The sequence below is a fragment of the Pleurodeles waltl genome, chromosome 5 (assembly GCF_031143425.1).
Source record: "Pleurodeles waltl isolate 20211129_DDA chromosome 5, aPleWal1.hap1.20221129, whole genome shotgun sequence".
Classification (NCBI taxonomy): domain Eukaryota; kingdom Metazoa; phylum Chordata; class Amphibia; order Caudata; family Salamandridae; genus Pleurodeles; species Pleurodeles waltl.
The window spans coordinates 1,862,300,318-1,862,323,837 of NC_090444.1; the positions used below are offsets into that span (position 1 = coordinate 1,862,300,318).

Sequence of the window (23,520 nt, forward strand, 5' to 3'; positions counted from 1 at the left end):
GCATCCTCTGAGGACAGCCCGTCTTCAGCCTGCACCAGAAGAGCGAAGGACTCTCCCTTGGGGTGAAAGAGTCACTCCCCTGCTTCTGCAGGCACCAACTGCAACAACAACAGGCTGCGTGGATCCCCTCTCCTGCTGAGCTGCACGGATCCTGCATCACGGATGGTGGACTGAAGTGGTCCCGACGGTCCTCACATCCAACTATCCAACTTTGGTGGAGGTAAGAGCTTGCCTCCCCAAGCAAGACAGTACCCCCATGCACTGTGTGTTTTGCAGCTGCCAAGGCTTGTTGGCATCTTTCCACAAAGTTCTTCATGCATCCTGCAGCTCCAGCCCCCAACACTCTATCCTGCGACGCACAGCTTCCTTAGTCGTTCTCCAGTGGCGTGGGAACCTTTGTCGTAGTGCTGCGTGGGCCTCTTTTGCACCTTCCTTGTCCCCGAGCTGTGGGACTCCTGCGCATGCTGCCTGGTCTTCTGTGGGCTCTCTGAGTTGCTGAGAGCCCCCTTTGACTCCCTCTCCTGGGTAGAGTCCACCTGGTCCTTCCTGGTCCTGGGCAGCACCATTTTCTGATAACCATGAGCTTTGACTGTGTCATGGCTTGTTGGCAGACTCCAGCGACACAAACCAGACTGCAATACTCCATCCGGCGTGGGACATCATTTACACCAACCAGGAACCCGGCTCTGTCATCCATCTACTTGGGTGCAGTACTGACTGTTCTTCTTCACCGGTGGTTCTTCTTTTGCACCATCATCCATGTTAGCAGAGGCTCCTGTTCTCCCTGGACTCTTCTGTGATTCTTGGACTTGGTACACTTTTTCCACAGTTCCTCAGGTCCAGGAATCCACTGTTGGTGTCTTGCAGTCTCTTCTTGTTCTTGCATAATTATTATTCATGTTACTGTGTGTGTTCTGGGAAAGTTACTGTGATTTACCCCCACTTTCTTGGGCAATGGGGTGGGTTCTAGTACTTACCTTTGGGGTTTCCTAGTACTCCCAGCGCCCCTCTAAATACTACACTTGCCTAGTTGGGAAACTGACATTGGTATTCCACTTTCTTAGTATGTGGTTTGTGTTCCCCCAGGCCCATTTCTAACTATTGTGATTTTCACTAATTGCACAGTTTTTTATGCCTATTTCTGCAAACTAGTGTATATAATTTGTGTATTACTTACCTCCTAAGGGTATTTTTGGCATTTGTGTCACTGTAGGAGGCTGGCCTGACTTATAGTGGGTAACTGATGGTACTTACACCTTGTGCCAAGTCCAGTTATCCCTTATTAGTAGATTGGTAGTGTTCTAGCAGCTTAGGCTGATAGAGGTAGCTATAGCAGAGCAGCTTAGGCTGAACTAGGAGACATGCAAAGCTCCTACTATACCACTTATATCATACAAGTACTATATCATAAGAAACACAATACTCAGAGTTACTAAAAATAAAGGTACTTTGTTTTAGTGACAATGCGCCAGAAATATCTCAGAGGATATACTTCCTTCGTAAAATACACAAAATATACACACAAACCAAAATCAGGTAAGTAAAACAGTCAGAAAGTAGTGCAAACACTGTAGAATACAATAGGATGCAATAGGCCTAGGGGAACACAAACCATATAATATAAGTGAAATGCGAACCACGAATGGACCCTAGGCTAGTGTAGTGTGTAGAGGGTCGCTGGGAGTGTAAGAAAACACTAGGGGTGTACAAGATACCCCACCCCAAGACCTTGGAAAGTAGGAGTAAGTACTACTATTTCCCCAGAAACACACTAAACTCATGATAGAGGATTTTGCAAAGACCACAACAGACTGCAAAGCACTGAAGACGGATTCCTGGACCTGAAGACCTGCAAAGGAAGGGGACCAAGTCCAAGAGTCGTGAAAGTGTCCAGGGGGGCAGGAGCCCACTAAACCCCGGATCAAGGTGCAAAATGGCTGCCTCCGGATGGAAGAAGCTGAAGATTCTGCAACAACGAAAGGTGCTAGGAACTTTTCCGTTGTGCAGAAGATGTCCCACGGAGTGCTGGAGGATGCAGAATTGGCAAAAGACAGCAAACAAACCTTGCTAGCTGCAAGAGTCGCGGCTGAAGAAAAAGGGTGCTGCCCGGGCCCAGGAAGGACCAGGATGTCGCCACTTGGGAGGAGAGACAGAGGGGGCCCTCAGCAACGTAGAGAGCCCATGCACAAGAAGGTAGCACCCACAGAAGCACTTGAACACGGGTTCAAGAAGTCTGAACACGGCGGTCATCTCAACACTGCAAAAGAGGGTCCCACGAAGCCGGAGATCAACTCTGGGAGCTGAGCATTGCAGGACAGAGTACTGGGGACCTGAGCTTGGCTGTGCACAAAGCATTTCTTGGAAATGTGCACAGAAGCCCTAGCAGCTGCAGTTCAGGCAGTGCACAGGACTACTGTCTGGAGAGGGGAGGCAAGGACTTACCTCCTCCAAATTTGGACAGTTGGATCACTGGACAGCCTGAGTCACTTGGGTCCACCACCTGTGTTCCATGGGCCATGCGCGTCAGGATGAGAGGGGTCACAGAGTACCCGTGACACTGAAGTTTGGTGCCTGCTGGAGCAGGGGGAAGATTCCATCGACCCACAGGAGATTTCTTTGTGGCTTCACATGCAGAATGAAGGCTGGCAGCCCCCAAGGCATGCACCACCAGGAAACAGTTGAGAAAGCCAGCAGGATTAGGCGCTACAATGTCGCTGGTAGTCTTTTTGCTGCTTTGTTGCAGTTTTGCAGGCGCCCTGGAGCAGTCAGCGGTCGATCCTTGGCAGAAGTCGAAGAGAGAGGTGCAGAGGAACTCTGGTGAATTCTTGCATGTCGTTATCTGAGGAAAAGCCCACTAGAGAGACCCTAAATAGCCCTCAGAGGAGGATTGGCCACCTAGTCAGGTGAGCACCTATCAGGAGGGGTCTCTGACGTCGCCTGCTGGCACTGGCCTCTCAGAGGCCCCCAGAGTGCCCTCACACCTCTGGATCCAAGATAGCAGAGGTCTGGGACACACTGGAGGAGCTCTGGGCACCACCCCTGGGGTGGTGATGGACAGGGGAGTGGTCACTCTCCTTTCCTTTGTCCAGTTTCGTGCCAGAGCAGGGACAGGGAGTTCCCTGAACCAGTGTAGACTGGCTTATCCAAGGAGGGCACCATCTGTGCCCTTCAAAGCATTTCCAGAGGCTGGGAGAGGCTAACCCTCCCCAGCCTTTAACACCTATTTCTGAAGGGAGAGGGTATAACAGAGGAAATTCTTTGTTCTGCCTTCCTGGGACTGGGGTGCCCAGAAACCAGGAAGGGCACAACCCTGTCTGTGGGGTGGCAGCAGCGGTAGCTGCAGAGAAAACCCCAGAGAGCTGGTTTGGCGGTACCTGGGGTCCATAGAGGAGCCCCGGGGATGCATGGGATTGGCACTCTAATACCAGATTTGGCATGGGGGGACAGTTCCATGATCTTAGACATGTTACATGGCCATATTCAGAGTTATCATTGTGATGCTACACATAGGTATTGACCTACATGTAGTGCACGCGTGTAATGGTGTCCCCACACTCACAAAGTCTGGGGAAATGGCCCTGAACTATGTGGGGGCACCTTTGCTAGTGCAAGGGTGCCCTCACACTTAGTAACTTTGCACCTTACCTTCAGCAAGGGAAGGGTAGACATAAAGGTGACTTATAAGTTACTTAAGTGCAGTGAAATGGTTGTGAAATAACGTGTATGTTATTTCACTCAGGCTGCAGTGGCAGTCCTGAGTAAAGGTTTTTCTGAGCTCCCTATGGGTGGCAAAAGAAATGCTGCAGCCCATAGGGATCTCCTGGAACCCCAATACCCTGGGTACCTAGGTACCATATACCAGGGAAATATAAGGGTGTTCCAGTGTGCCAATTGAAATTGGTAAAAGTGCTCACTAGACTATAGTTTTTTTTTGTCCTCATAAATAAATCCCACCATACTGTACGAGGGTCATCGACCAACATCTAGCATGGTAACCTCATTAACTAGGTTTAGAACCAATTAGATGCCGCACTTCACCTCTCCCGAACCCTCCCAATGCTCGTCTCCAACCACAGATCGATGAACGAGGGAAAGAGAGCAAAAGAGAGGAGGGGGAGGGGGGAAAAGGGGGCGGAAATAATTATTGGACTACATGAGATAGAGAAGACAAAAATATTTATAAGACTAAACATCAAAAGTGATTCTATTTTGTCGAGCATTTTCCCAAATGGCCAAACATTCATCGTTAATACCCATTGAACCGCTACGTTCCAAACAGGAAAAGTGATCCACTGAAGACAGCCAGTCCAAAACACTCGGAGGTAAAGGACTAACCCACTTGAAACATATTTACTTCCTGGCCAATAATATCAACAAAAACAGTATACCCTTACACGGCCTAGATAACTTCAGTTCCCATGTTGAATTGGAAAGAACACCAAAGAATACCATAGGGGGGTAACTTCTATATCAATACTTATGAATTGCTTAAGAAAACCGTTAATCCCCGACCAAAAAAGAGCTAAGTATGGACAGCTCCAAAACATGTGTACGTCATCTGCGTTTGGCTCTCCACACCGCGGGGACTTCTTTTCTAAGTTCCCCACCGCAGCCAGCCTCTGGGGAGACCAATAAACCCTATGCATGGTAAACAGTTGATTTTTTTTCAGAGCAGCTGACCTAGTTACCGACCATAGCATGGAGCTTGACCTTTCCCAAATATGCACTAAATCCAAATTTGGAAAAACTTCTCCCCATTTCTTCTCGAGAAACAAAGCCACTGAGTCTGGTGCATCAAACAATGCCTGATACCAACCAGAAACTTCCTTATTTACCAAGGCCGAGGATAGTTTTCCCTCCCAAGGATTAAACACTCCCCCTTTCTCCTGAAGAGATGCCGCCCAGCTCACTAGTTGTACATACTTAAACCTTGAAAGCTTATAATCTGTTAATTCCTCCAATTCTAACCAGGGGACCGGCTTCGCATCCTTCAAAAGTTGTCCCCACTTCGTCACTCCTTTTAATGCCAAAGCCGGTCTATCTAGAAGAAACTCAGGAGTGCCAGGGGAATCCCAAACCGGAGCCCTAGGACTATAGTAATTAATATGAAAAGCTTGGCGAACCAACCACCATACTGTAGCAGCATCTTTAAGAAGCTTCAATCGAATCTTTTAGAAAAATTGTGGGTGACCAAACTTATACAAAAATTGGCTGCCGGCCGCCGAAAGCTCCTGAGTCGCTGCACACCAGAATGACGTATATTCAGACCTGTCCCGTAATAGGATCCTAACATTTTTCAAATGAAAAGCTAGATAATATTTATAAAAATCAGGAGCTGCAATCCCCCACTTCCCCTTGGGCCTACATAGTTTCTGCCTAGCAATCCTAACACCTTGTGAGGACTAAACAAACAAAGTCAAGTCAGCTTGCATCTTCTGAAACCATCTCTTCTTAAACTCCAAGGGGGTCGTATTAAAGAGGAATGTAAATTTAGGGAGAATCATCATCTTAAGAATATTTACTCTGCCTATGAAGGACAGAGGGAGCCCGGCCCAGGTCTTCAGTAAGTTACGAGTTTCTTTGCAGACTTCGTCAAAATTAACCCAGGCCAATTCATTAAGATTGGAAATAACTTGAATACCCAGATATCTAATATGTTGCTTGATCAGCGGACTATCAAAGGTAGTATTCCAACAGATGATCTCAGTTTTCTCTGGATTAATAGCATATCCCGAAATAGCTCCATATTCCTTCAAACGTTAAAATTCGGGCAAAAACCTGCATCAAATCGCCCGTATATATCATAAGGTCATCAGCATACAGAGCAACCTTCTTCTCCCAACCCATACATTGAAAAGGAGGGATCGCTCTATCCGCCCTGATTTTGACCGCCAGGGGCTCAATATATAAATTGAAAAGAAGAGGAGAAAATGGACACCCCTGCTGCGTCCCTCTCTGAATACTAAATCTGGAAGATAACTTTTCGTTAATCAAGATACGAGCTGATGGATCTTTGTAAATAACCTGAATTGCCTTTATGAATTTCAGACCCACCTCAAAGGCCTCCATTACACGTTGTAAGAAGCGCCAATTTACCCGGTCAAAAGCTTTGGCGGCATCAAACGTGAGAACTAATAAGGGGACTTTTTAGGTGATAGCCAGATCCACTGTCCCCAGTAAGTCGTGCGTCAATTCATGCAAGTATCTACCTCTGACAAACCCTTTCCGGTCTTCATGGGTCAATTCACAAATCACACTCTGAAGCCTGTTAGCCAATATACGTGTGTAAAATTTATAATCTGAATTCAACAGGGAATTTGGTCTATATGAGCTACAAAGGGCCGGGTCCTTCCCTGGTTTCAATAGAAGGCTTATAACTGACTCACTCCAAGACCTAGGCATATCCACCCCCTCCTGTATAAGGAAGTTAAACAACTCTGTCAAAATAGAAACCAACTCCTCATAAAGATTACCATATAATTTGTTTGGCAGACCATCTGGACCCGGAGCTTTCCCCTTCTTTAAATTCAAAATCGCCATCCTCACCTCCCCGAGATCTATTTCTCTCACAAGTTGGTTCTGTTTTGATACTGTTAACTGGGGGAGATGAAGCGCTTCCAAGTACCCCCTTACAGACGTTTCAAACGTTGCATCAGAGTGCTGATTTTCCGTATACTAGATTCTTTAAAAAAAACACAAAGGCCTCCTCTATTTCGGGATTAGTTATATAGTCGACTCCCGTAATCTCTGATTTAACAAATTATATTACATTCCTAGAACGGTCTGATCTAGTTTTCCATGCCAAAAGCTTTCCACAGCCTTCCCCATATTCATAATGGGCAAACCTACTACATTCCCATGCCCTTCTCGCTTTCCTCTCTAAGAATAAACCCAGCTTTGACCTAGCTAATTCTAACTGAGCATTAAAGAAACCCCTCTGTTTTTACTCCGCCCTTGAGGAGGCTTCCTGCAAGGAGGCCACCTTAAGCTCAAGTTGTTTTAACTGGTCTCTCTCGGCTCTATATCTGCAAGTGGCCAGCCCTACAAGCCTATCTCTAATTAATGCTTTATATGCGACCCACAGTGTCTGCAATGTGGCGGATCCGTAATTCAAATTAAAGAATTCATTAGTATCTTTCCTCAACCCATCCACCAATAACTCATCCAAAAACAAAGAACGATTTACTGTCCACCTGGGACTAGGAGTTTGATTATTAAGAGAAACTTGCATTAATACTGCTGAATGATCTGAGAGATGTGCCGGGGCATGACTAACCAATATTACTATATCTCTTAACTGTTGTTGGATTAAAAATAAATCTATCCTTGAATGATGACCATATTTCTTATTATTAAATGTATACCTAAGCCCTCTCCCACCCTTCTGATGCCAAATATCCATTAAACCAGATCTAACATTCCTTGTTTTATCCTAGACCCGGTTCTAGGTAGATTGACCGTTGGTCTTGGAGTAGACTTATCTAAAGAAGGATTCAATAAAATGTTGAAATCTCCACCAATTATGATCGGATATTTGACAACTAACAGATGTGAAAAAAGGTCTTGGAAGGGTGAAGGATCATCAATATTGGGACCGTAATATCCAGCGATGGTAAACCTGATACCGTGTAAGGCGGCTTCCAAAATCAGCCATCTCCCCCTAGGATCTTTCTTAATATTGTCCACCTTCACTCCCACTGACTTCTTTATCAGAATTGCCACCCCCTTAATCGCACATGATTGATTAGTGCACGCAAGATAACCCACCCAATTCAAGTTTTTAAGATATACCTTCCATTCGGTTTCTAAGAAATAGGTTTCTTGTAAAATAATTATCTGCTCATCTGCCCTTTTTAAAAACTAAAAAATTCTCTTCCTCCTCCCTGGAACCCGTAAACCATTTACATTCCATGATAAAAACTTCAAAATAACCCCTGACCAGTTAACCATTGATAATCATAAAAGAGTTATTACCAAAAAAAGAAAAAAAAAAAAAAAGGTCAAGGCCCCTAGCACGCTACTGAGGACATTTTCAGACACTGCATGTTTCACCCCCGCCCTGCTAACCCCACACCCTACCCCCTCCACCCACCCTATGTGAAGAAAAAAAAAAAAAAAAAAAAAATCTCCTGACTTATACCCCAAACACTCCCAATACCTCCTTCTCCCATGGGAACTCTCCCTTGACTTCAAGGGCGACTATGACCGCCCATATGAGCTCTAACCGGCCGGCTTTTTACCCGGAAACTATCAGCCTTAATTTTTCATTTTCTCAATTAACGCCTGAACTTCCGTGGATTCCCTGATATTATGCATCGTATTATTCCACATAATCTTCAAAAAAGCCGGGAACCTCATCTGAACTGTTGCGCCAAGAGCCCTCAGATCTTGCATATACTTCCCCAATTCCCATTGCCTATCTAAAGTTGTTTTAGATAAGTCAGAACAAATCCGAAATGCCCAATCACCCATTGAGAAACTACCCGCCTTAAGAGCTTCAGACAAAATTCTTTCTTTTACAGAGTAAGTGCCAAAATTAACCAAAATCTTCCTAGGGGTCTTCCTATCAGGCTTCCTCCTGAAAGGATCCCGGTGGACCCTTTGTATGTCTTCTCTCAGCTTTATCTGATCCATTGTGGGAAAAAATTTCTCAAGCAAAGTTAATACAAAGGCCTTGATGTCCTCTCCTTCCAGCCCCTTGGGTACATTCAGGATTCTAATATTGTTCCTTCGTAGATTGTTTTCCAGGGACTCTAGTTTTTCATGGACCATCTTGCCATTGCGTGATAACCGGGAAATACCCTGAGTGTTGGACAGTACATGGGCTTCCTGCTCTGACACCACCATTTCCAAATGACTTATCCTCTCCGTCAAGGCATTAAGTTTAGTCTCCAGAGCAGCGCAGGACTCTCTGATTTTCCCTTGGTTAAACTCAGATACCTCAAATTTACCCCTGATCTCCTCAGATAAGGAGATCAAGAGGTTCTGTACCGCAGAGTCATGTGCAGGTGAACCTGACTCTAGGGCCTTCATAACCAAGGGGCCCTGTGCCCCACCACACGCCACTGATTGGATTTGCGCATACTCATTCTCGCCTGCCTGTCTTCCATGCTCTAGGAAGGAAGATGAAGGGGACCGAGAGGGGAGGGAGCCTTCTAAAGACTGTGGGGGCTGTATCGCTCGACGGTGTGAGATATTCCTCAAAAAAGGAGCAAGGGGGGGAAAACAATTTTTTTTCCTCAGAAAGTAAGCCTTGAGCGCCCAGTGCCTTGCTGTTTTTACCAGATCTGTTATTATGCCTTTTCCTGGGCTCCAAACCAGACAAAGGGGGTACAGACAAACTCCCCTTTTTGGATTTCCCCAAACCCTTTTGCTTGCGCCCTCTTGCTTCCAGACCCCCCCTCTTTTCCCTTGCTAGAGCTTTGCAGACAACTAAGAGTATTTTTCTGGAGGGCCTCCTCACCTCTCCCAAGGCTAAGCAGAACTTTCTGGCTTTGCAACAACGGCGGCCCCTAGAAGACGCCCATATTCTCAATTTAGCCGGCGTCATATAAGCAGAGCCCCCCCAAACAATAGAAAAATACTTGCTGCGATCCTGAAAAGTTTTGGTCCCTCCCTCCAGGTCCCTCCTGCGAGTGCTAAAAGCTGCTCCCAAGCGTGGCCCCCGGAAGCAGCTGTTAAATAGTAAACGTCTCCTTTGGCTCCAAGATGTCGCTGCCTCCAGGAAAAATCCTATGAATGGAGCGCCGATCCTTGGCGTCTCCGTAGCAAGAAACAGCCCCTCGTTTTGCACTGAATCACCCAGAGGGCGGGGGCGTAGCACGAGGCTCATCCGGCTGACAGTGTTCAAAGCGCGGCGTTTACAGTGTATGCTGTAAGGAGTGCGAGCACCGGCCGGGAGAGAGCTCGCGACCGCGGCGTTACGCAGCTGCCATGTTCCCTTCTATCCCCCGTCACTAGCCTATAGTGACAAACTTAAAGGCAGAGAGAGCATAAGCACTGAGGTTCTGGTTAGCAGAGCCTCAGTGACACAGTTAGGCACTACACAGGCATACACATTTAGGTCACAAACTATGAGCACTGGGGTCCTGGCTAGCAGGATCCCAGTGAGACAGGCAAAACACACTGACAAAATAGGGTTTTCACTATGAGCACTGGGGTCCTGGCTAGCAGGATCCCAGTGAGACAGTAAAAACACACTGACATATACTCACAAACAGGCCAAAAGTGGGGGTAACAATGCTAGAAAGAGGCTACCTTCTCACAGTCACCAAAATAAAGTACCTTTATTTTTGTAACACTGAGGCCCATATTTATACTTTTTTAGCACCTCATTTGCGTCGTTTTTTGATGCAAAATCGACGCAAACTTACAAAATACAATTGTATTTTGTAAGTTTGAGCCAATTTTGCGTCAAAAAACGACGCAAATGTGGCACAAAAAAGTATAAATATGGCCCTGAGTATTTTCTTTTATGTGTGTGAGTACTGTTTGACTATGGTGGTATTAGATGAGATTTGCATGTCTTCGAGATAAGCCTTGGATACTCAGCTACATCTACCCCTAGAGAGCCTGGCTTCTAGAAACTGCCTACATTTAACTAATAAGGAATAACTGTACCTGGTTTAAGGTGAAAGTACCATAGGTACCCACTAAAAACCAGGCCAGCCTCCTCCACTGTGCAGGAGGTGTATTGATTTTTCAGCCACAAAGCAGGTGTTGCGTCTATTTTTCTCCAGCACTGCTCCTGGTTATAAATTTCAGTCTTGTTTCCACTAGCTTCTCCTTTCGAGGGCCCAGGGACTGGATTGAGCACCACTTGGCAGGGTAGGAGTCTCAGCAAGAGTGTCCATGTACTGGCAGAGGAAGTCTTTGATGACCCTGAAACTTCAGCACAGGGGGCAAGCTCAGTCCAAGCCCTTGGAGACACTTCATAAGTAGGAAAACAAAGCAAAGTCCAGTCTTTGTCCTCTCTGAGGCAGAACAGCAACTGCAGGCCAACCCAGAAAACCACCCTCACAGGCAAAGGGGCAGTACTCCTCCTCCAGCTCTTCAGTTCTTCTCCTTGGCAGAGGTTCGTCTTTACCCAGAAGTTATTGAAAAATCTGGGGTTTGGAGTTTACTACTTATTCCCCTTTCTGCCTTTGAAGTAGGCAAACTTCAAAGGGAAGTCTTTGTTGTTGACAAGATCCTGCCTTGCCCAGGCCTGGCCCCAGACACACATCAGGGGGTTAGAGACTGCATTGTGTTAGAACAGGTACAGCCCTTTCAGGTGTAAGCGTCAACTCCTCCCTCCCCACTCTAGCCCAGGAGACTCATCAGGATAGGGAGGCTACTGCCCTAGCTCCCTTTGTGTCACTGTCTAGAGGGAATTCACAAACAGCTCAACTGTCAGTCTGACCCAGCACAAGCAGGTAGAGGCACAGAATGGTTAAGCATGAAAATGCCCACTGTTAAAAGTGGCATTTTCAATCTGACAATCTAAAAAACAACTTTACCAAAAGATGTATTTTTAAATTGTGAGTTCAGAGACCCCAACCTCCAAATCTTTATTTGCTCCCAATGGGAAACTGAACTTAAAAGACATTTAAAGGCAGTCCTCGTTAACCTACGAGAATGATAGTCCTTGAAATACTGAAAAATGTATTTGGTCATATTTCGCTATTAGGACATGTAAAACACACCATTACATGTCCTACCTCTTGAACACACTGCAATCTTCTCATGGGGCTACCTAGGGTCTACCTTAGGGGTGACTTACATGTACAAAAAGGGAAGGTTTTGGTAGGTCGCATTGGCAGTGCAAGACTGCACACACAGACACTGCAGTGGCAGGTCTGCGTCATGTTTACAGGGCTGCTCATGTGGGTGGCACAATCAGTTATGCAGGCCCACATGTAGCATTTGATTTACAGGCCTTGGGCACTCATAGTGCACTTTAATGAGGACTTGCCAGTAAATCAAGTATGCCAATCATGGATAAACAAATCACCAATACAATTTAGACAGAGAGCATATGCACTTTAGCACTGGTGAGCAGTGGTAAAGTGCCCCGAATCCTGAAGCCAACAAAAACAGGTCAGAAACAATTGGAGGAAGGATGAAAAAAGTTTTGGAGATGACCCTGCAAAAAGGGCCAGGTCCTACAGATTGTGCACCAGGGATGTACACTGGTTCAATCAATCAATCAGGATTTATAAAGTGTGGCAAATCACCAGTGACGGTCTCAAGGCGCTGGAGTTGCTAACTGCTTCACGGTGCTCTGTTCATTCAAACAGCCATGTCTTGAGTCCTTCCCAGAATTCCCAGAGCAATGCGACATCCTTGAGGTGCAGGGGAAGATTGTTCAAAGCTTTGGCAACCAAGTGAGAGAAGGAGCGTCCTCCGCTGTTGGATCAGCGGATCGGGAGGGGTGGGGGGTGTCTGCGAGGGAAACCGAGGTAAATCACAGATGTCTAGTCGGTTGGTGGAAGGTCATTCGCTTGATGATGTATGCTGGTCCTTAGTTATGCAGGGCTTTGAATGCATGGGCCAGCATCTTCAACTGGCAACTCTTCTGGCTCGGGTGCCAGTGTAGCTTCTTGAGGTGCTGGGTGATGTGTGTCCATCTGCGGAGGTCAAGGATGAGTCTTTCAGCTGAGTTCTGTATTGTCTGTCATAGGGATCGACGGACCGCAGGCCCGGCGGAGAAAGAATTGGCAAATGGCCTCACTTGCAAGTAAGGAATCGATGCATTGCTTGCTTTTCCGACGCACGCTTTCCCCTGCGGCTTTATTTTTGACTCATACCAAGTACTTTTTTCTAAAACAGTGCATTCATTGATTTCTTTGGCGTAAGATTCTTTTTACTTTTAAAAAAAACATATCTTTGTGTGTGTTTATTGGATTTTTGTCATTTTGGTCTTTTTGATTTATATAAATATTGGCTATTATTCTAAACTGGTGTGGAGTCATTTTTTGATGATTCCACTGTATTAGTTTGTGTGTTGCCTCTGAGATAAGCCTGACTGCTTGTGCAAAGCTACCAAGGGGGGTGAGCAGGAGTTATCTGAGCTGTGTTTCTTCCTTTTCCTGATTAGAGTGAGTGCCCCTACTTGGACGGGGTGTAAACCGACTGCCAACTAGAGATCCCATTTCTAACACAGTCCATACGGGGAGATGGTGAGAGCCAAACGTAGTTGTACATTAGTATTTATATAACAGGAACCAGCTCTGTACAATACTTGAGGGAAATGGGATATAATCTACAAGATCAAGTACGGCAAGTGCAGATTACACTAATGAAATTCTCATTTTATATTTCACTTTTTAGGCACAGAGAATGTTAAGTGTTTTGCCCTGAATCATTCTATGTTGATTAAGCGCCAAGACCAGGATTGAAACCTGGGTCCCCAGAATTCAAGGTTGGCAGCTTTAGCGACTGGGCCACATCTCCTCCCATTGTCGGAACACCAAGGGGCATATTTATGAAACTATGCGCCATAGGGAAAGGGCAGGAATGTGCCATATTTAAGGCAATACCGGGTATACCGGCCTTTTTCTCTGCGCTGGTGCTCAAAGCCAATCCTGAGAGGCATATTCCTCTATCTATGTATGCTTCAGAATTCAGCACACATAGAAAGAGGAAAAAACAAGGCGCAATAAAGGAATTTCCCCTTGTTACGCCTCCCTTGGGAAGGCGTAAGAATTTGATTCTTTCCCAGATTTACAGACTTTGTAAATCTGGGTGTGCGTCAAAACCCATGGAAGTAGCGTGGGAACACCCACCGCAACGCCCATGGAAGGCTTACACAGGGCAGAGGAGCTCAATGCAGTGATTTGTGATTCCGGATTTATGAAGCCACTGAGAGCCACGGAAAGTGGCTACGTGTGGCTTCATAAATCTGTCTTAAAAGTTTACATCACACATGTACCACATTGCGTAGTGCAAACATGACACAACCCTCTATTAAATATGTCCTCAGGTTTCTTCAAAATATAGTAGAAATTAATAAGAAATTCAAGGCACCGGTCTACACTGGCAATTTTTTTAATTTGGTCAAAGAGATAGAAGACTCAAAAGAAAAAATACCTTCAGAACTGGAAAGAAAGAGACGCAGAACATACAGCGTTCTCCAGCAATCATTACAAAATATAATTTTCAGAGTGAGTGGTGTAGGCTTGATTTAGATTTGTGCAGATGGAATACTCTGTCACAAATGTGACGGATATACCGTCCGCCGTATTACGATCTCCATAAGATATCATGGGATCGTAACACGGCGGACTGGGTATCTGTCAGGTTTGTGATGGAGTATTCCACTCCGCCAAGATCTAAATCAGGCCAAAAATCTTTAATACCTTTTTGAAACATTGGCATATTCTTAACAATCTGACATCACTGAATGAAATTATACCTTGCTAACCTAAAGTTGTTTATTGACGAAGAACGACTCTTAGATATATGCTCTGTCCCAGGTATGTCAGGACACCCAGACCAGAGGGGATAGATGGGGCATGGTTGAACAAACCTAATGGCTTCTTTAAATGTGGATCTTGCAATATGGTTGATTATGGAACACTCAGGGGTATGGAATGGAGTTACACCACCAAAGGAACATATAAATATGGACATTTATCAATTGTAACACTTCATGTTGGGCGTATGCACTAGGATGTGAGTGTAAAAAGCTTTATATTGGTGAAACCATGAGACTTCTCAGACTGAGGATTTAGGAGCATGGCCGACCCATTACGTAAAGATATAAAGTACCCACTGCCCCACAATATTAGGAAATACATCCCAATAAGTTGACATTTTGGTTTCATGCAGAAGAACACATTGAAGCCAACACAAGGGGGGGCGATGGGGAGCAAAGTTGGAGTTTAGTTATTGCTTGGCCTGAGACCCGGAGGGACCAGCTTCACTGAAACCCTGGCCCTGGTTTTATGCTTCTCCCCTTGCTTTGGTTTAGCTCTACTTTTTAAGGGATGCTTTTCCCTGCCCTAGGCCTCGCAGCCATAATGTAGTGCTGCGAGGCTCCGGAGAAGGAGCGTCTTCCTTGGGCCTCACAGTGCTGGATAATATGTGGCATGGCCACTAATGGGCTTCTTTCCCCAGTAGGCCTCATCACTGCCATGATCCAGCTCTGTGATGCCCAGGACCTCTTCCCACTGGATAATGGCTCCAAGTCTCAGTGAAGATGCCGCATCGCAGGACCTCGCTGCAATGATCCAGCTCTGTGATGCCCAGGACCTCTTCCCACTGGATAATGGCTCCAAGTCTCAGTGAAGATGCCGCATCGCAGGACCTCGCTGCAATGATCCAGCTCTGTGATGCCCAGGACCTCTACCCACTGGATAATGGCTCCAAGTCTCATTGAAAGTGCCCAGATCCAGCTCTGTGATGTCCAGATCTAGCTCTGTGATGCCCAGGACCTCTTCCCAATGGATAATGGCTCCAAGCCTCAGTGAAGGTGCCGCATCGCAGAACCTCGCTGCAATGATCCAGCTCTGTGATGCCCAGATCCAGCTCTGTGATGTCCAGATCTAGCTCTGTGATGCCCAGGACCTCTTCCCAATGGATAATGGCTCCAAGTCTCAGTGAAGGTGCCGCATCGCAGGACCTCGCTGCAATGATCCAGCTCTGTGATGCCCAGATCCAGCTCTGTGATGTCCAGATCTAGCTCTGTGATGCCCAGGACCTCTTCCCAATGGATAATGGCTCCAAGTCTCAGTGAAGGTGCCGCATCGCAGAACCTCGATGCAATGATCCAGCTCTGTGATGCCCAGATCCAGCTCTGTGATGCCCAGATCCAGCTCTGTGATGCCCAGGACCTCTTCCCACTGGATAATGGCTGTAAGTCTCAGTGAAGGTGCCGCATCGCAGGACTGCACTGCAATGATCCAGCTCTGTGATGCCCAGATCCAACTCTGTGATGCCCAGGACCTCTTCCCACTGGATAATGGCTCCAAGTCTCATTGAAAGTGCCGCATCGCAGGACCTCGCTGCAATGATCCAGCTCTGTGATGTCCAGATCTAGCTCTGTGATGCCCAGGACCTCTTCCGACTGGATAATGGCTGTAAGTCTCAGTGAAGGTGCCGCATCGCAGGACCTCGCTGCAATGATCCAGCTCTGTGATGCCCAGGACCTCTTCCCACTGGATAATGGCTCCAAGTCTCATTGAAAGTGCCGCATCGCAGGACCTCGCTGCAATGATCCAGCTCTGTGATGTCCAGATCTAGCTCTGTGATGCCCAGGACCTCTTCCCACTGGATAATGGCTCCAAGTCTCATTGAAAGTGCCGCATCGCAGGACCTCGCTGCAATGATCTAGCTCTGTGATGTCCAGATCTAGCTCTGTGATGCCCAGATCCAGCTCTGTGATGTCCAGATCTAGCTCTGTGATGCCCAGGACCTCTTCCCAATGGATAATGGCTCCAAGTCTCATTGAAGGTGCCGCATCGCAGGACCTCGCTGCAATGATCCAGCTGTGTGATGTCCAGATCTAGCTCTGTGATGCCCAGGACCTCTTCCCACTGGATAATGGCTGTAAGTCTCAGTGAAGGTGCCGCATCGCAGGACCTCGCTGCAATGATCCAGATCTGTGAGGCCCAGGGCAGTGAGTGCCACTCCCCAGGGTCCCAAGCTGTAGTGTATCTCTTTGATGCTAAACAGCAGAGCCAGCCCTGCCATGCTAGTCTGATCTGTCTGCTCCCTCGTTCACTGGCACACCTTTCTTACCCTGATTTACACACCTTTGCATATATTTACAATTACAAATGGTCTGTCACCATTGCTTTGTGTGCTCTGCACAGTGGCCAAGCAGGACTGTGATGTCCAGATCTAGCTCTGTGATGCCCAGGACCTCTTCCCAATGGATAATGGCTCCAAGTCTCAGTGAAGGTGCTGCATCGCAGAACCTCGCTGCAATGATCCAGCTCTGTGATGCCCAGATCCAGCTCTGTGATGTCCAGATCTAGCTCTGTGATGCCCAGGACCTCTTCCCAATGGATAATGGCTCCAAGTCTCAGTGAAGGTGCCGCATCGCAGAACCTCGCTGCAATGATCCAGCTCTGTGATGCCCAGATCCAGCTCTGTGATGCCCAGATCCAGCTCTGTGATGCCCAGGACCTCTTCCCACTGGATAATGGCTGTAAGTCTCAGTGAAGGTGCCGCATCGCAGGACTGCGCTGCAATGATCCAGCTCTGTGATGCCCAGATCCAACTCTGTGATGCCCAGGACCTCTTCCCACTGGATAATGGCTCCAAGTCTCATTGAAAGTGCCGCATCGCAGGACCTCGCTGCAATGATCCAGCTCTGTGATGTCCAGATCTAGCTCTGTGATGCCCAGGACCTCTTCCCACTGGATAATGGCTGTAAGTCTCAGTGAAGGTGCCGCATCGCAGGACCTCGCTGCAATGATCCAGCTCTGTGATGCGCAGGACCTCTTCCCACTGGATAATGGCTCCAAGTCTCATTGAAAGTGCCGCATCGCAGGACCTCGTTGCAATGATCCAGCTCTGTGATGTCCAGATCTAGCTCTGTGATGCCCAGGACCTCTTCCCACTGGATAATGGCTCCAAGTCTCATTGAAAGTGCCGCATCGCAGGACCTCGCTGCAATGATCCAGCTCTGTGATGTCCAGATCTAGCTCTGTGATGCCCAGGACCTCTTCCCACTGGATAATGGCTGTAAGTCTCAGTGAAGGTGCCGCATAGCAGGACCTCGCTGCAATGATCCAGATCTGTGAGGCCCAGGGCAGTGAGTGCCACTCCCCAGGGTCCCAAGCTGTAGTGTAGCTCTTTGATGCTAAACAGCAGAGCCAGCCCTGCCATGCTAGTCTGATCTGTCTGCTCCCTCGTTCACTGGCACACCTCTTCTTACCCTGATTTACACACCTTTGCATATATTTACAATTACAAATGGTCTGTCACCATTGCTTTGTGTGCTCTGCACAGTGGCCAAGCAGGACTGGATGAGCAGTTATTCTGAACACCTTTGTGATTCACTGAGAGCCCCTGTGAGCACCTCCCATGGCCTTTGTCCTCGGCTCCAGTGCTCTCAAGCATGGCAAGTTATAAACACCCATCTACAACCTGAACTCAAGCAGACTCCTATAGGTGGGACGGTACACGATATGCAAGACTGACATGCTGCATTAAAAAATACATTAAAACGAAATCCGGAATAAATTGAACACTCTTAGGCAAGTAAAGTAAGCACAAAGTGTGAAATTTTAACAAGAGCAACCTCACTTACTTGACTGACATGGATCACTGTAGTGATTTCATTGCCATTGTTGAAACATTTATCAGTTTTGCCCTATAAATGGTATCAAAACAGAGCACAATATAGACTTCTTTCAATCAATTAATCAGTCAGTCGTTTTCTGTAGAGCAGCTAATGACCCAGGCGCTTGAGGGGCCCGAGGGGCTCAGTGGAACAGCCAGGTCTTGAGCGCCCTTTGGAATTCCAAAAGAGAGGCGGAGGTCCATAGCTGCAGTGGGAGGTCATTCCATGTCTTCGCCGCGAGGCAGAAGAAGGAGAGTCCTCGCTTCTGCTTCGCTGGATGCGGGGGTGTGAGTGAACGAGAGGGATTTGAGTGTAGTTGTCTGTAAGGTTGGGTAAAGCTCAGGCGGTGGTTGATGTAGATGGGGTTGTGTAGTGCCTTGTACGCGTGCATCATCAGCTGGTATTGACACCCCTTCTGTATGGGGAGCCACTGAAGTATTCCGATGTGGGGGGTGATTTGGGTTCGTAGAGGGTGGTTGAAGGTAAGTCTGGCTGCGGTGTTCTGTGTGGTCTGAAGTCTCTGTGGGAGGTGTGTGGTGATCCCTGTGTAGAGAGCATTACCATAGTCCAGTCGGTGGTGATTAGGGCCTGTGTGTCTTGTGTCCTGGAGGAGCCATGTGAAGATTCTCCGCAGCGTGTGCAGTGTGAGGAAGCAGGCGGAGGGGACCGCATTGACTGGGACTTCATGGTCATCTTGCTGTCCAGAGTGATGCTGAGGTTTGTGGCGTGGTCGGTAGGTGTGGGTGATGGTCCTCGACCCGAGGGCCTCTAGGAGTCATTCCAGGGAGTGGAGTTGTTGCTAGACTATATCTTCCGACAAATTGCTGCTTATTCTTTCAACAAGGTGATTTGTGTTTTCTTTCGCTTGAGTTCAAAGACAAAGAATTTTGTAAATTAATCTATTTAACACTCTTGCTGGTGAGAAAGGAAAGGCTCTAGCTTGCTTATTTTTTCAAACACCCATGAAAATGTAAACAAGTAAAAATGTGCGCAGGGTGTTGAGATCAGCGTGACACGGAGGATGGTCACTAGGGGGCCAGACCTGCCAAGTTTTGCGGGTCCATGCATGATGTGCTGTGACACTCCAGGTTTTTTCTTTGAATCTTGACTTGTGGTCATGTTTATTCCATTATAAAACAGGACTACAAACCTCAGAAGAAGAAATATAGGTTGCACATACCCCACCCCATCTTTCCCTTCCCCCACCACTCCACTCCTAGGAATGTCTTCATGCCTAGGCCTGTATGGTCAAGACACCTTGCTTAAAAAATACATATCCAATGTGATTGGCTGGAGGAGCAGGTGGCCTGACTGGGAAAATGTGGCATTTCACACAGAAGCAGGACCCCATGCTTTTCAGCGGAGCGCTGTGCCCTGGGTAGATGCCCACACTGCCCATGGCTAGCGCCGCCCCTGGCGATAATAATTTGCAATTTTTGCACTTTTTAGAGCGATGAAGAAAAAACTGGAGGCTCTGAAACGTATCCGTTTTACAGACATTATCCTTCTCTTGGCCACCCCTTCACTTACTCATAGCCAAAGTGATGCTGGAAAATCCAGAAAGCGACATCCCGGAAAGAGACCGGAACACTGTAAGCATGGGGTAGTTGATGGAGGCAGCAGCAGCCATTCCGAACACCAGTGTGAGCACGTAGCACACCAGGAGCATCGAGCGCCGGCCGTACCTGGAAGGAAACACATCAGCGTAAGGTCATTTAGCACAACCTGCGAGGGTCACATCAGAGGCCTTTCTCATGGACAGTGCATATGGTTCAACACCCTGCCCAAGACTCATTAATGTACAGTGAGTGTGAACTTACTGGATACAGACCTGGATAACTGCACACCTCAGAGCAGTGGTTCTTAATGTTTTGACTTCTGTGGACCCCCACTTTATCATTACTGGAACCCGGAAGCCCACACAGAATTATTGTTGGAAAACGGCGACCCCCCACTGAGCTATTACTGGAATCCAGGGGCCCCCAGTGAGTCATTACTGGAAGCCGGGGACCCACCACTGAGTCATTACTGGAAGCCAGGGGCCCTCCACTGAGTCATTACTGGAAGCCAGGGGCCCTCTGCTGAGTCATTACTGGAACCCAGGGATCCCCCACTGAGTCATTACTGGAAGCCGGGACCCCCACTGAGTCATTACTGGAAGCCAGGGATCCCCCACTGAGTCATTACTAGAAGCCGTGGACCCCCACTGAGTCATTACTGGAAGCTGGGGACCCTCCACTGAGTCAATACTGGAAGCTGGGACCCCCCCACTCAGTCATTACTGGAAGCTGGGACTCCACACTGAGGCATTTAATGCATTAAGGGTTACTTCGTCACAACAGTTTGGACAGGAAGGGTGGCAACAATTTTCAAGCCTCAGTCCCAGACACCTACAAATCATCTCCCTCTTCCTCGCAGACACCCTCTGGATCCACTGAGTCAACAGCAGAGGTTGCTCCTTCTCTCACTTAGTCGCCAAAGCCTGGAACGACCTTTCCCTGCACCTCAGGAACACCGCATCACTCCGTGAATTCAGGTAAGGACTCAAGACCTGGCTATCCAAATGAACAATTTACCACTAAGCAGCTAGCAACTCCAGCACTGTGAGATGGGTGATTTGCCTTGCTTTACAAATCCCTGATTGATATTGCTTGATTGATTGATTCAGTGTGTAAAAAGGATAAGCTATCAGTTGCAGCCTGCAAGTGTGCTATCTTTTTACTGCGTTTAACAAGTAATTTGACCTTTTCTGTCGCCTTGATTAACCGCCCTTCTCCTCCCCCGGGCCCGTGGACAGATGGTGTTCTCTTTTGTCTGAAGCGCTCTCCCCTTTTATTCTTAAATGTTCTAATTTTAATATTTTAGGTGAATTTAATATTCTCTTTGATGATGTGAACTGCAGCCTTGCCTCTTCCTGGTGGCTGATTTTCATGCATTAGATGTACATTTACCAAATAATCTGCCTATTCATATGGCAAAGCATCTACTTGACCCTCTCGCTTCTAACTTGAGGATGGTGGCGGTAGTTGCCCTCTTTCTTTGGTCTGGTCTGATCACATCGCGGTACTGTTCTCCATTTCAACTGCTACCCTAAGTGATAGGCCCCAGGATTCTGCCACCTGTTCTAGACATTGGTCTAACTTCAATCCAGCAACCTTTAGTTCTCGTCTTCAGGCAGCTCTTCCAGAGTTGAGCTTGTCGGTGGACACTGATTCCAGTGCCACTGACAACTGGTTTCGATCGTCTCTTAACTCTGTGCTCCCACTTAAGTCCATCACTAATCTCAAATCTCTTCCCCCTGCTTCTTGGTTTAATGACTCCTTACTTGGGTTTAAAAGGAGCGGCAAACGTTTAGAGAGGGCTTGCCATGAAGCCTACCTCGATGAGGATAAGATCAAGTATAAGCTGGCTCTGAGGGTTTATCGCAAAGCGTGCCATTCCACTCGCGTCAACTTTTATTCTGAGAATATCGCTTCAGCTCAGAATTTCCCTAAAATTCTATTTCAGGTTATTAAATCCTTAACGGATCCTGCCAATGTTTCTCCACCTCCCGTGCACTTGCGGATCCAGTGTGATGGTTTGGACTTTTTTTTTAAAAAGGTGGCTGATATTCAGGCGTCCTTTCCCTCTTTCATGAGAGAAGCGTTGCTACCTCTCCCATCTCCTTCACATGCTTTTGAGGACGTTTGCCACAACTGAGCATCCTTTATTTGTTTCCCTATTGAATTTTATTGTCAGGTTGACCACTAGGTCCTCTACCTCCTGCACATTTTAGCAGACTTTGCCCCCAGGTCTTCTCTATTCTGATTACTCTTCTCAATTCCTCGCTATTAGAAGGCTCACTTCCTGAAGCTTGGAAACACACTATGTTGATACCCATACTGAAGAAACCTAGGGGCATATTTATACTCTGCTTGCGCCGAATGTGCGTCAAAACTTTTGGCGCACATTCGGCGCAAACCCTGCCCCATATTTATACTTTGACGCCCGACCCCGCAGATGTCAAAACCCAACCTTGTGTATCATTTTTTGGAAGGGGGAACCTGCCTTCGGTTAATGATATGCAAGGTAAGCGTTCCCTTCCAAAAAATGACTTTAAGGCCTGTGCGCCTTATTTATACTCTGGCGTCATTTTGACGCACAGGAGGGGGTGGGCCTTAAAAAACTCCTAGGTCAGGGCAGGCGTTAAGGGACCTGTGGGCTCAGAAGGAGCCCAGAGGTGCCCTCCCGTACCCCCAGCGACACCCCCTCCCACCCTTACCCACCCCAGGAGGACACCCAAGGATGGAGGGACCCATCCCAGGGAAGGAAAGGTAAGTTCTGGTAAGTACATTTTTTTATTTATTTTTTAAGTGGCATAGGGGGGCCTGATTTGGGCCCCCCTACATGCAACTATGCCCAATGACCATGCCCAGGGGACAGAAGTACCCTGGGCATGGCCATTGGGCAAGGGGGCATGACTCCTGTCTTTACTATGACAGGAGTCATGTCAATGGAGGTTGGGCATCGAAAGAAATGGCGCAAGTCAGGTGGGAGGCCTGATTTTTGCTTCAGACCTGACTTGTACCTTTTTTTGACGCACAACCCCCATTTTCCCATACGCCGGCGCTGCCTGGTGTGAGTCTTTTTTTTTTACGCGTACCAGTGCGCAGCGCCAGCTAACGTCATTCCATAAATAAGGCGCCCGCATGGCGTGTTGGAATGGCGTTAGCTGGCTGTAAAAAAATTTGTGGCAACAGGCTGGCGGTGCTCCCATGGGCATTCTGACCGCGGCGGTACAGCCGCGGTCAGAAACGGAAAACCGGCGGTGTACCGCCGGTTTCCCGCTGCCCTGGGGATTCCGAGCCCCATACCGCCATCCTGTTCCTGGCCGTTTTGGCCGCCCAGCGGGAAACCCAGAATACCCACGGCGGTCTTTTGACCGCGCAGCGGTATTCTGGCGGGCCCCGCCAGGCCGGCGGCTACCGCCGCCGGCCAGGGTCAGAATGAGGCCCTATGTGTTTAAAGCTCTGTCTCATTCTGATCCTCTTTACCTCAGGTCACTGGTGTTGCCCTATTGTCCCAGTCGGTCTCTCCACTCTAGTAATCTGAACCTTGCGATTGTCCCTAGGATTTTTAAGACAAGACAAGGTGGTCGCTCCTTCTCCTATCTGGGCCATAAACTGTGGAATTCCTTGCCTGCCTGGCTTAAATCCTGTAAATCTCTTGATAAGTTTAAGAAACTTCTAAAAATGTGGCTCTTCTAA

General features: G+C 47.5%; 1 protein-coding gene across 1 annotated transcript in view; it reads right to left on the reverse strand.

Moving 5' to 3' along the window:
- The window catches only part of LOC138296891 (solute carrier family 22 member 7-like), a 297,169-nt gene that overhangs the window by 125,156 nt on the left and 148,493 nt on the right, over positions 1–23,520 (reverse strand). The window contains exon 4 of the mRNA XM_069236387.1: positions 19,805–19,959. Coding sequence (XP_069092488.1) covers positions 19,805–19,959 — 155 coding nt within the window. The remainder of the gene's footprint in view (positions 1–19,804; positions 19,960–23,520) is intronic.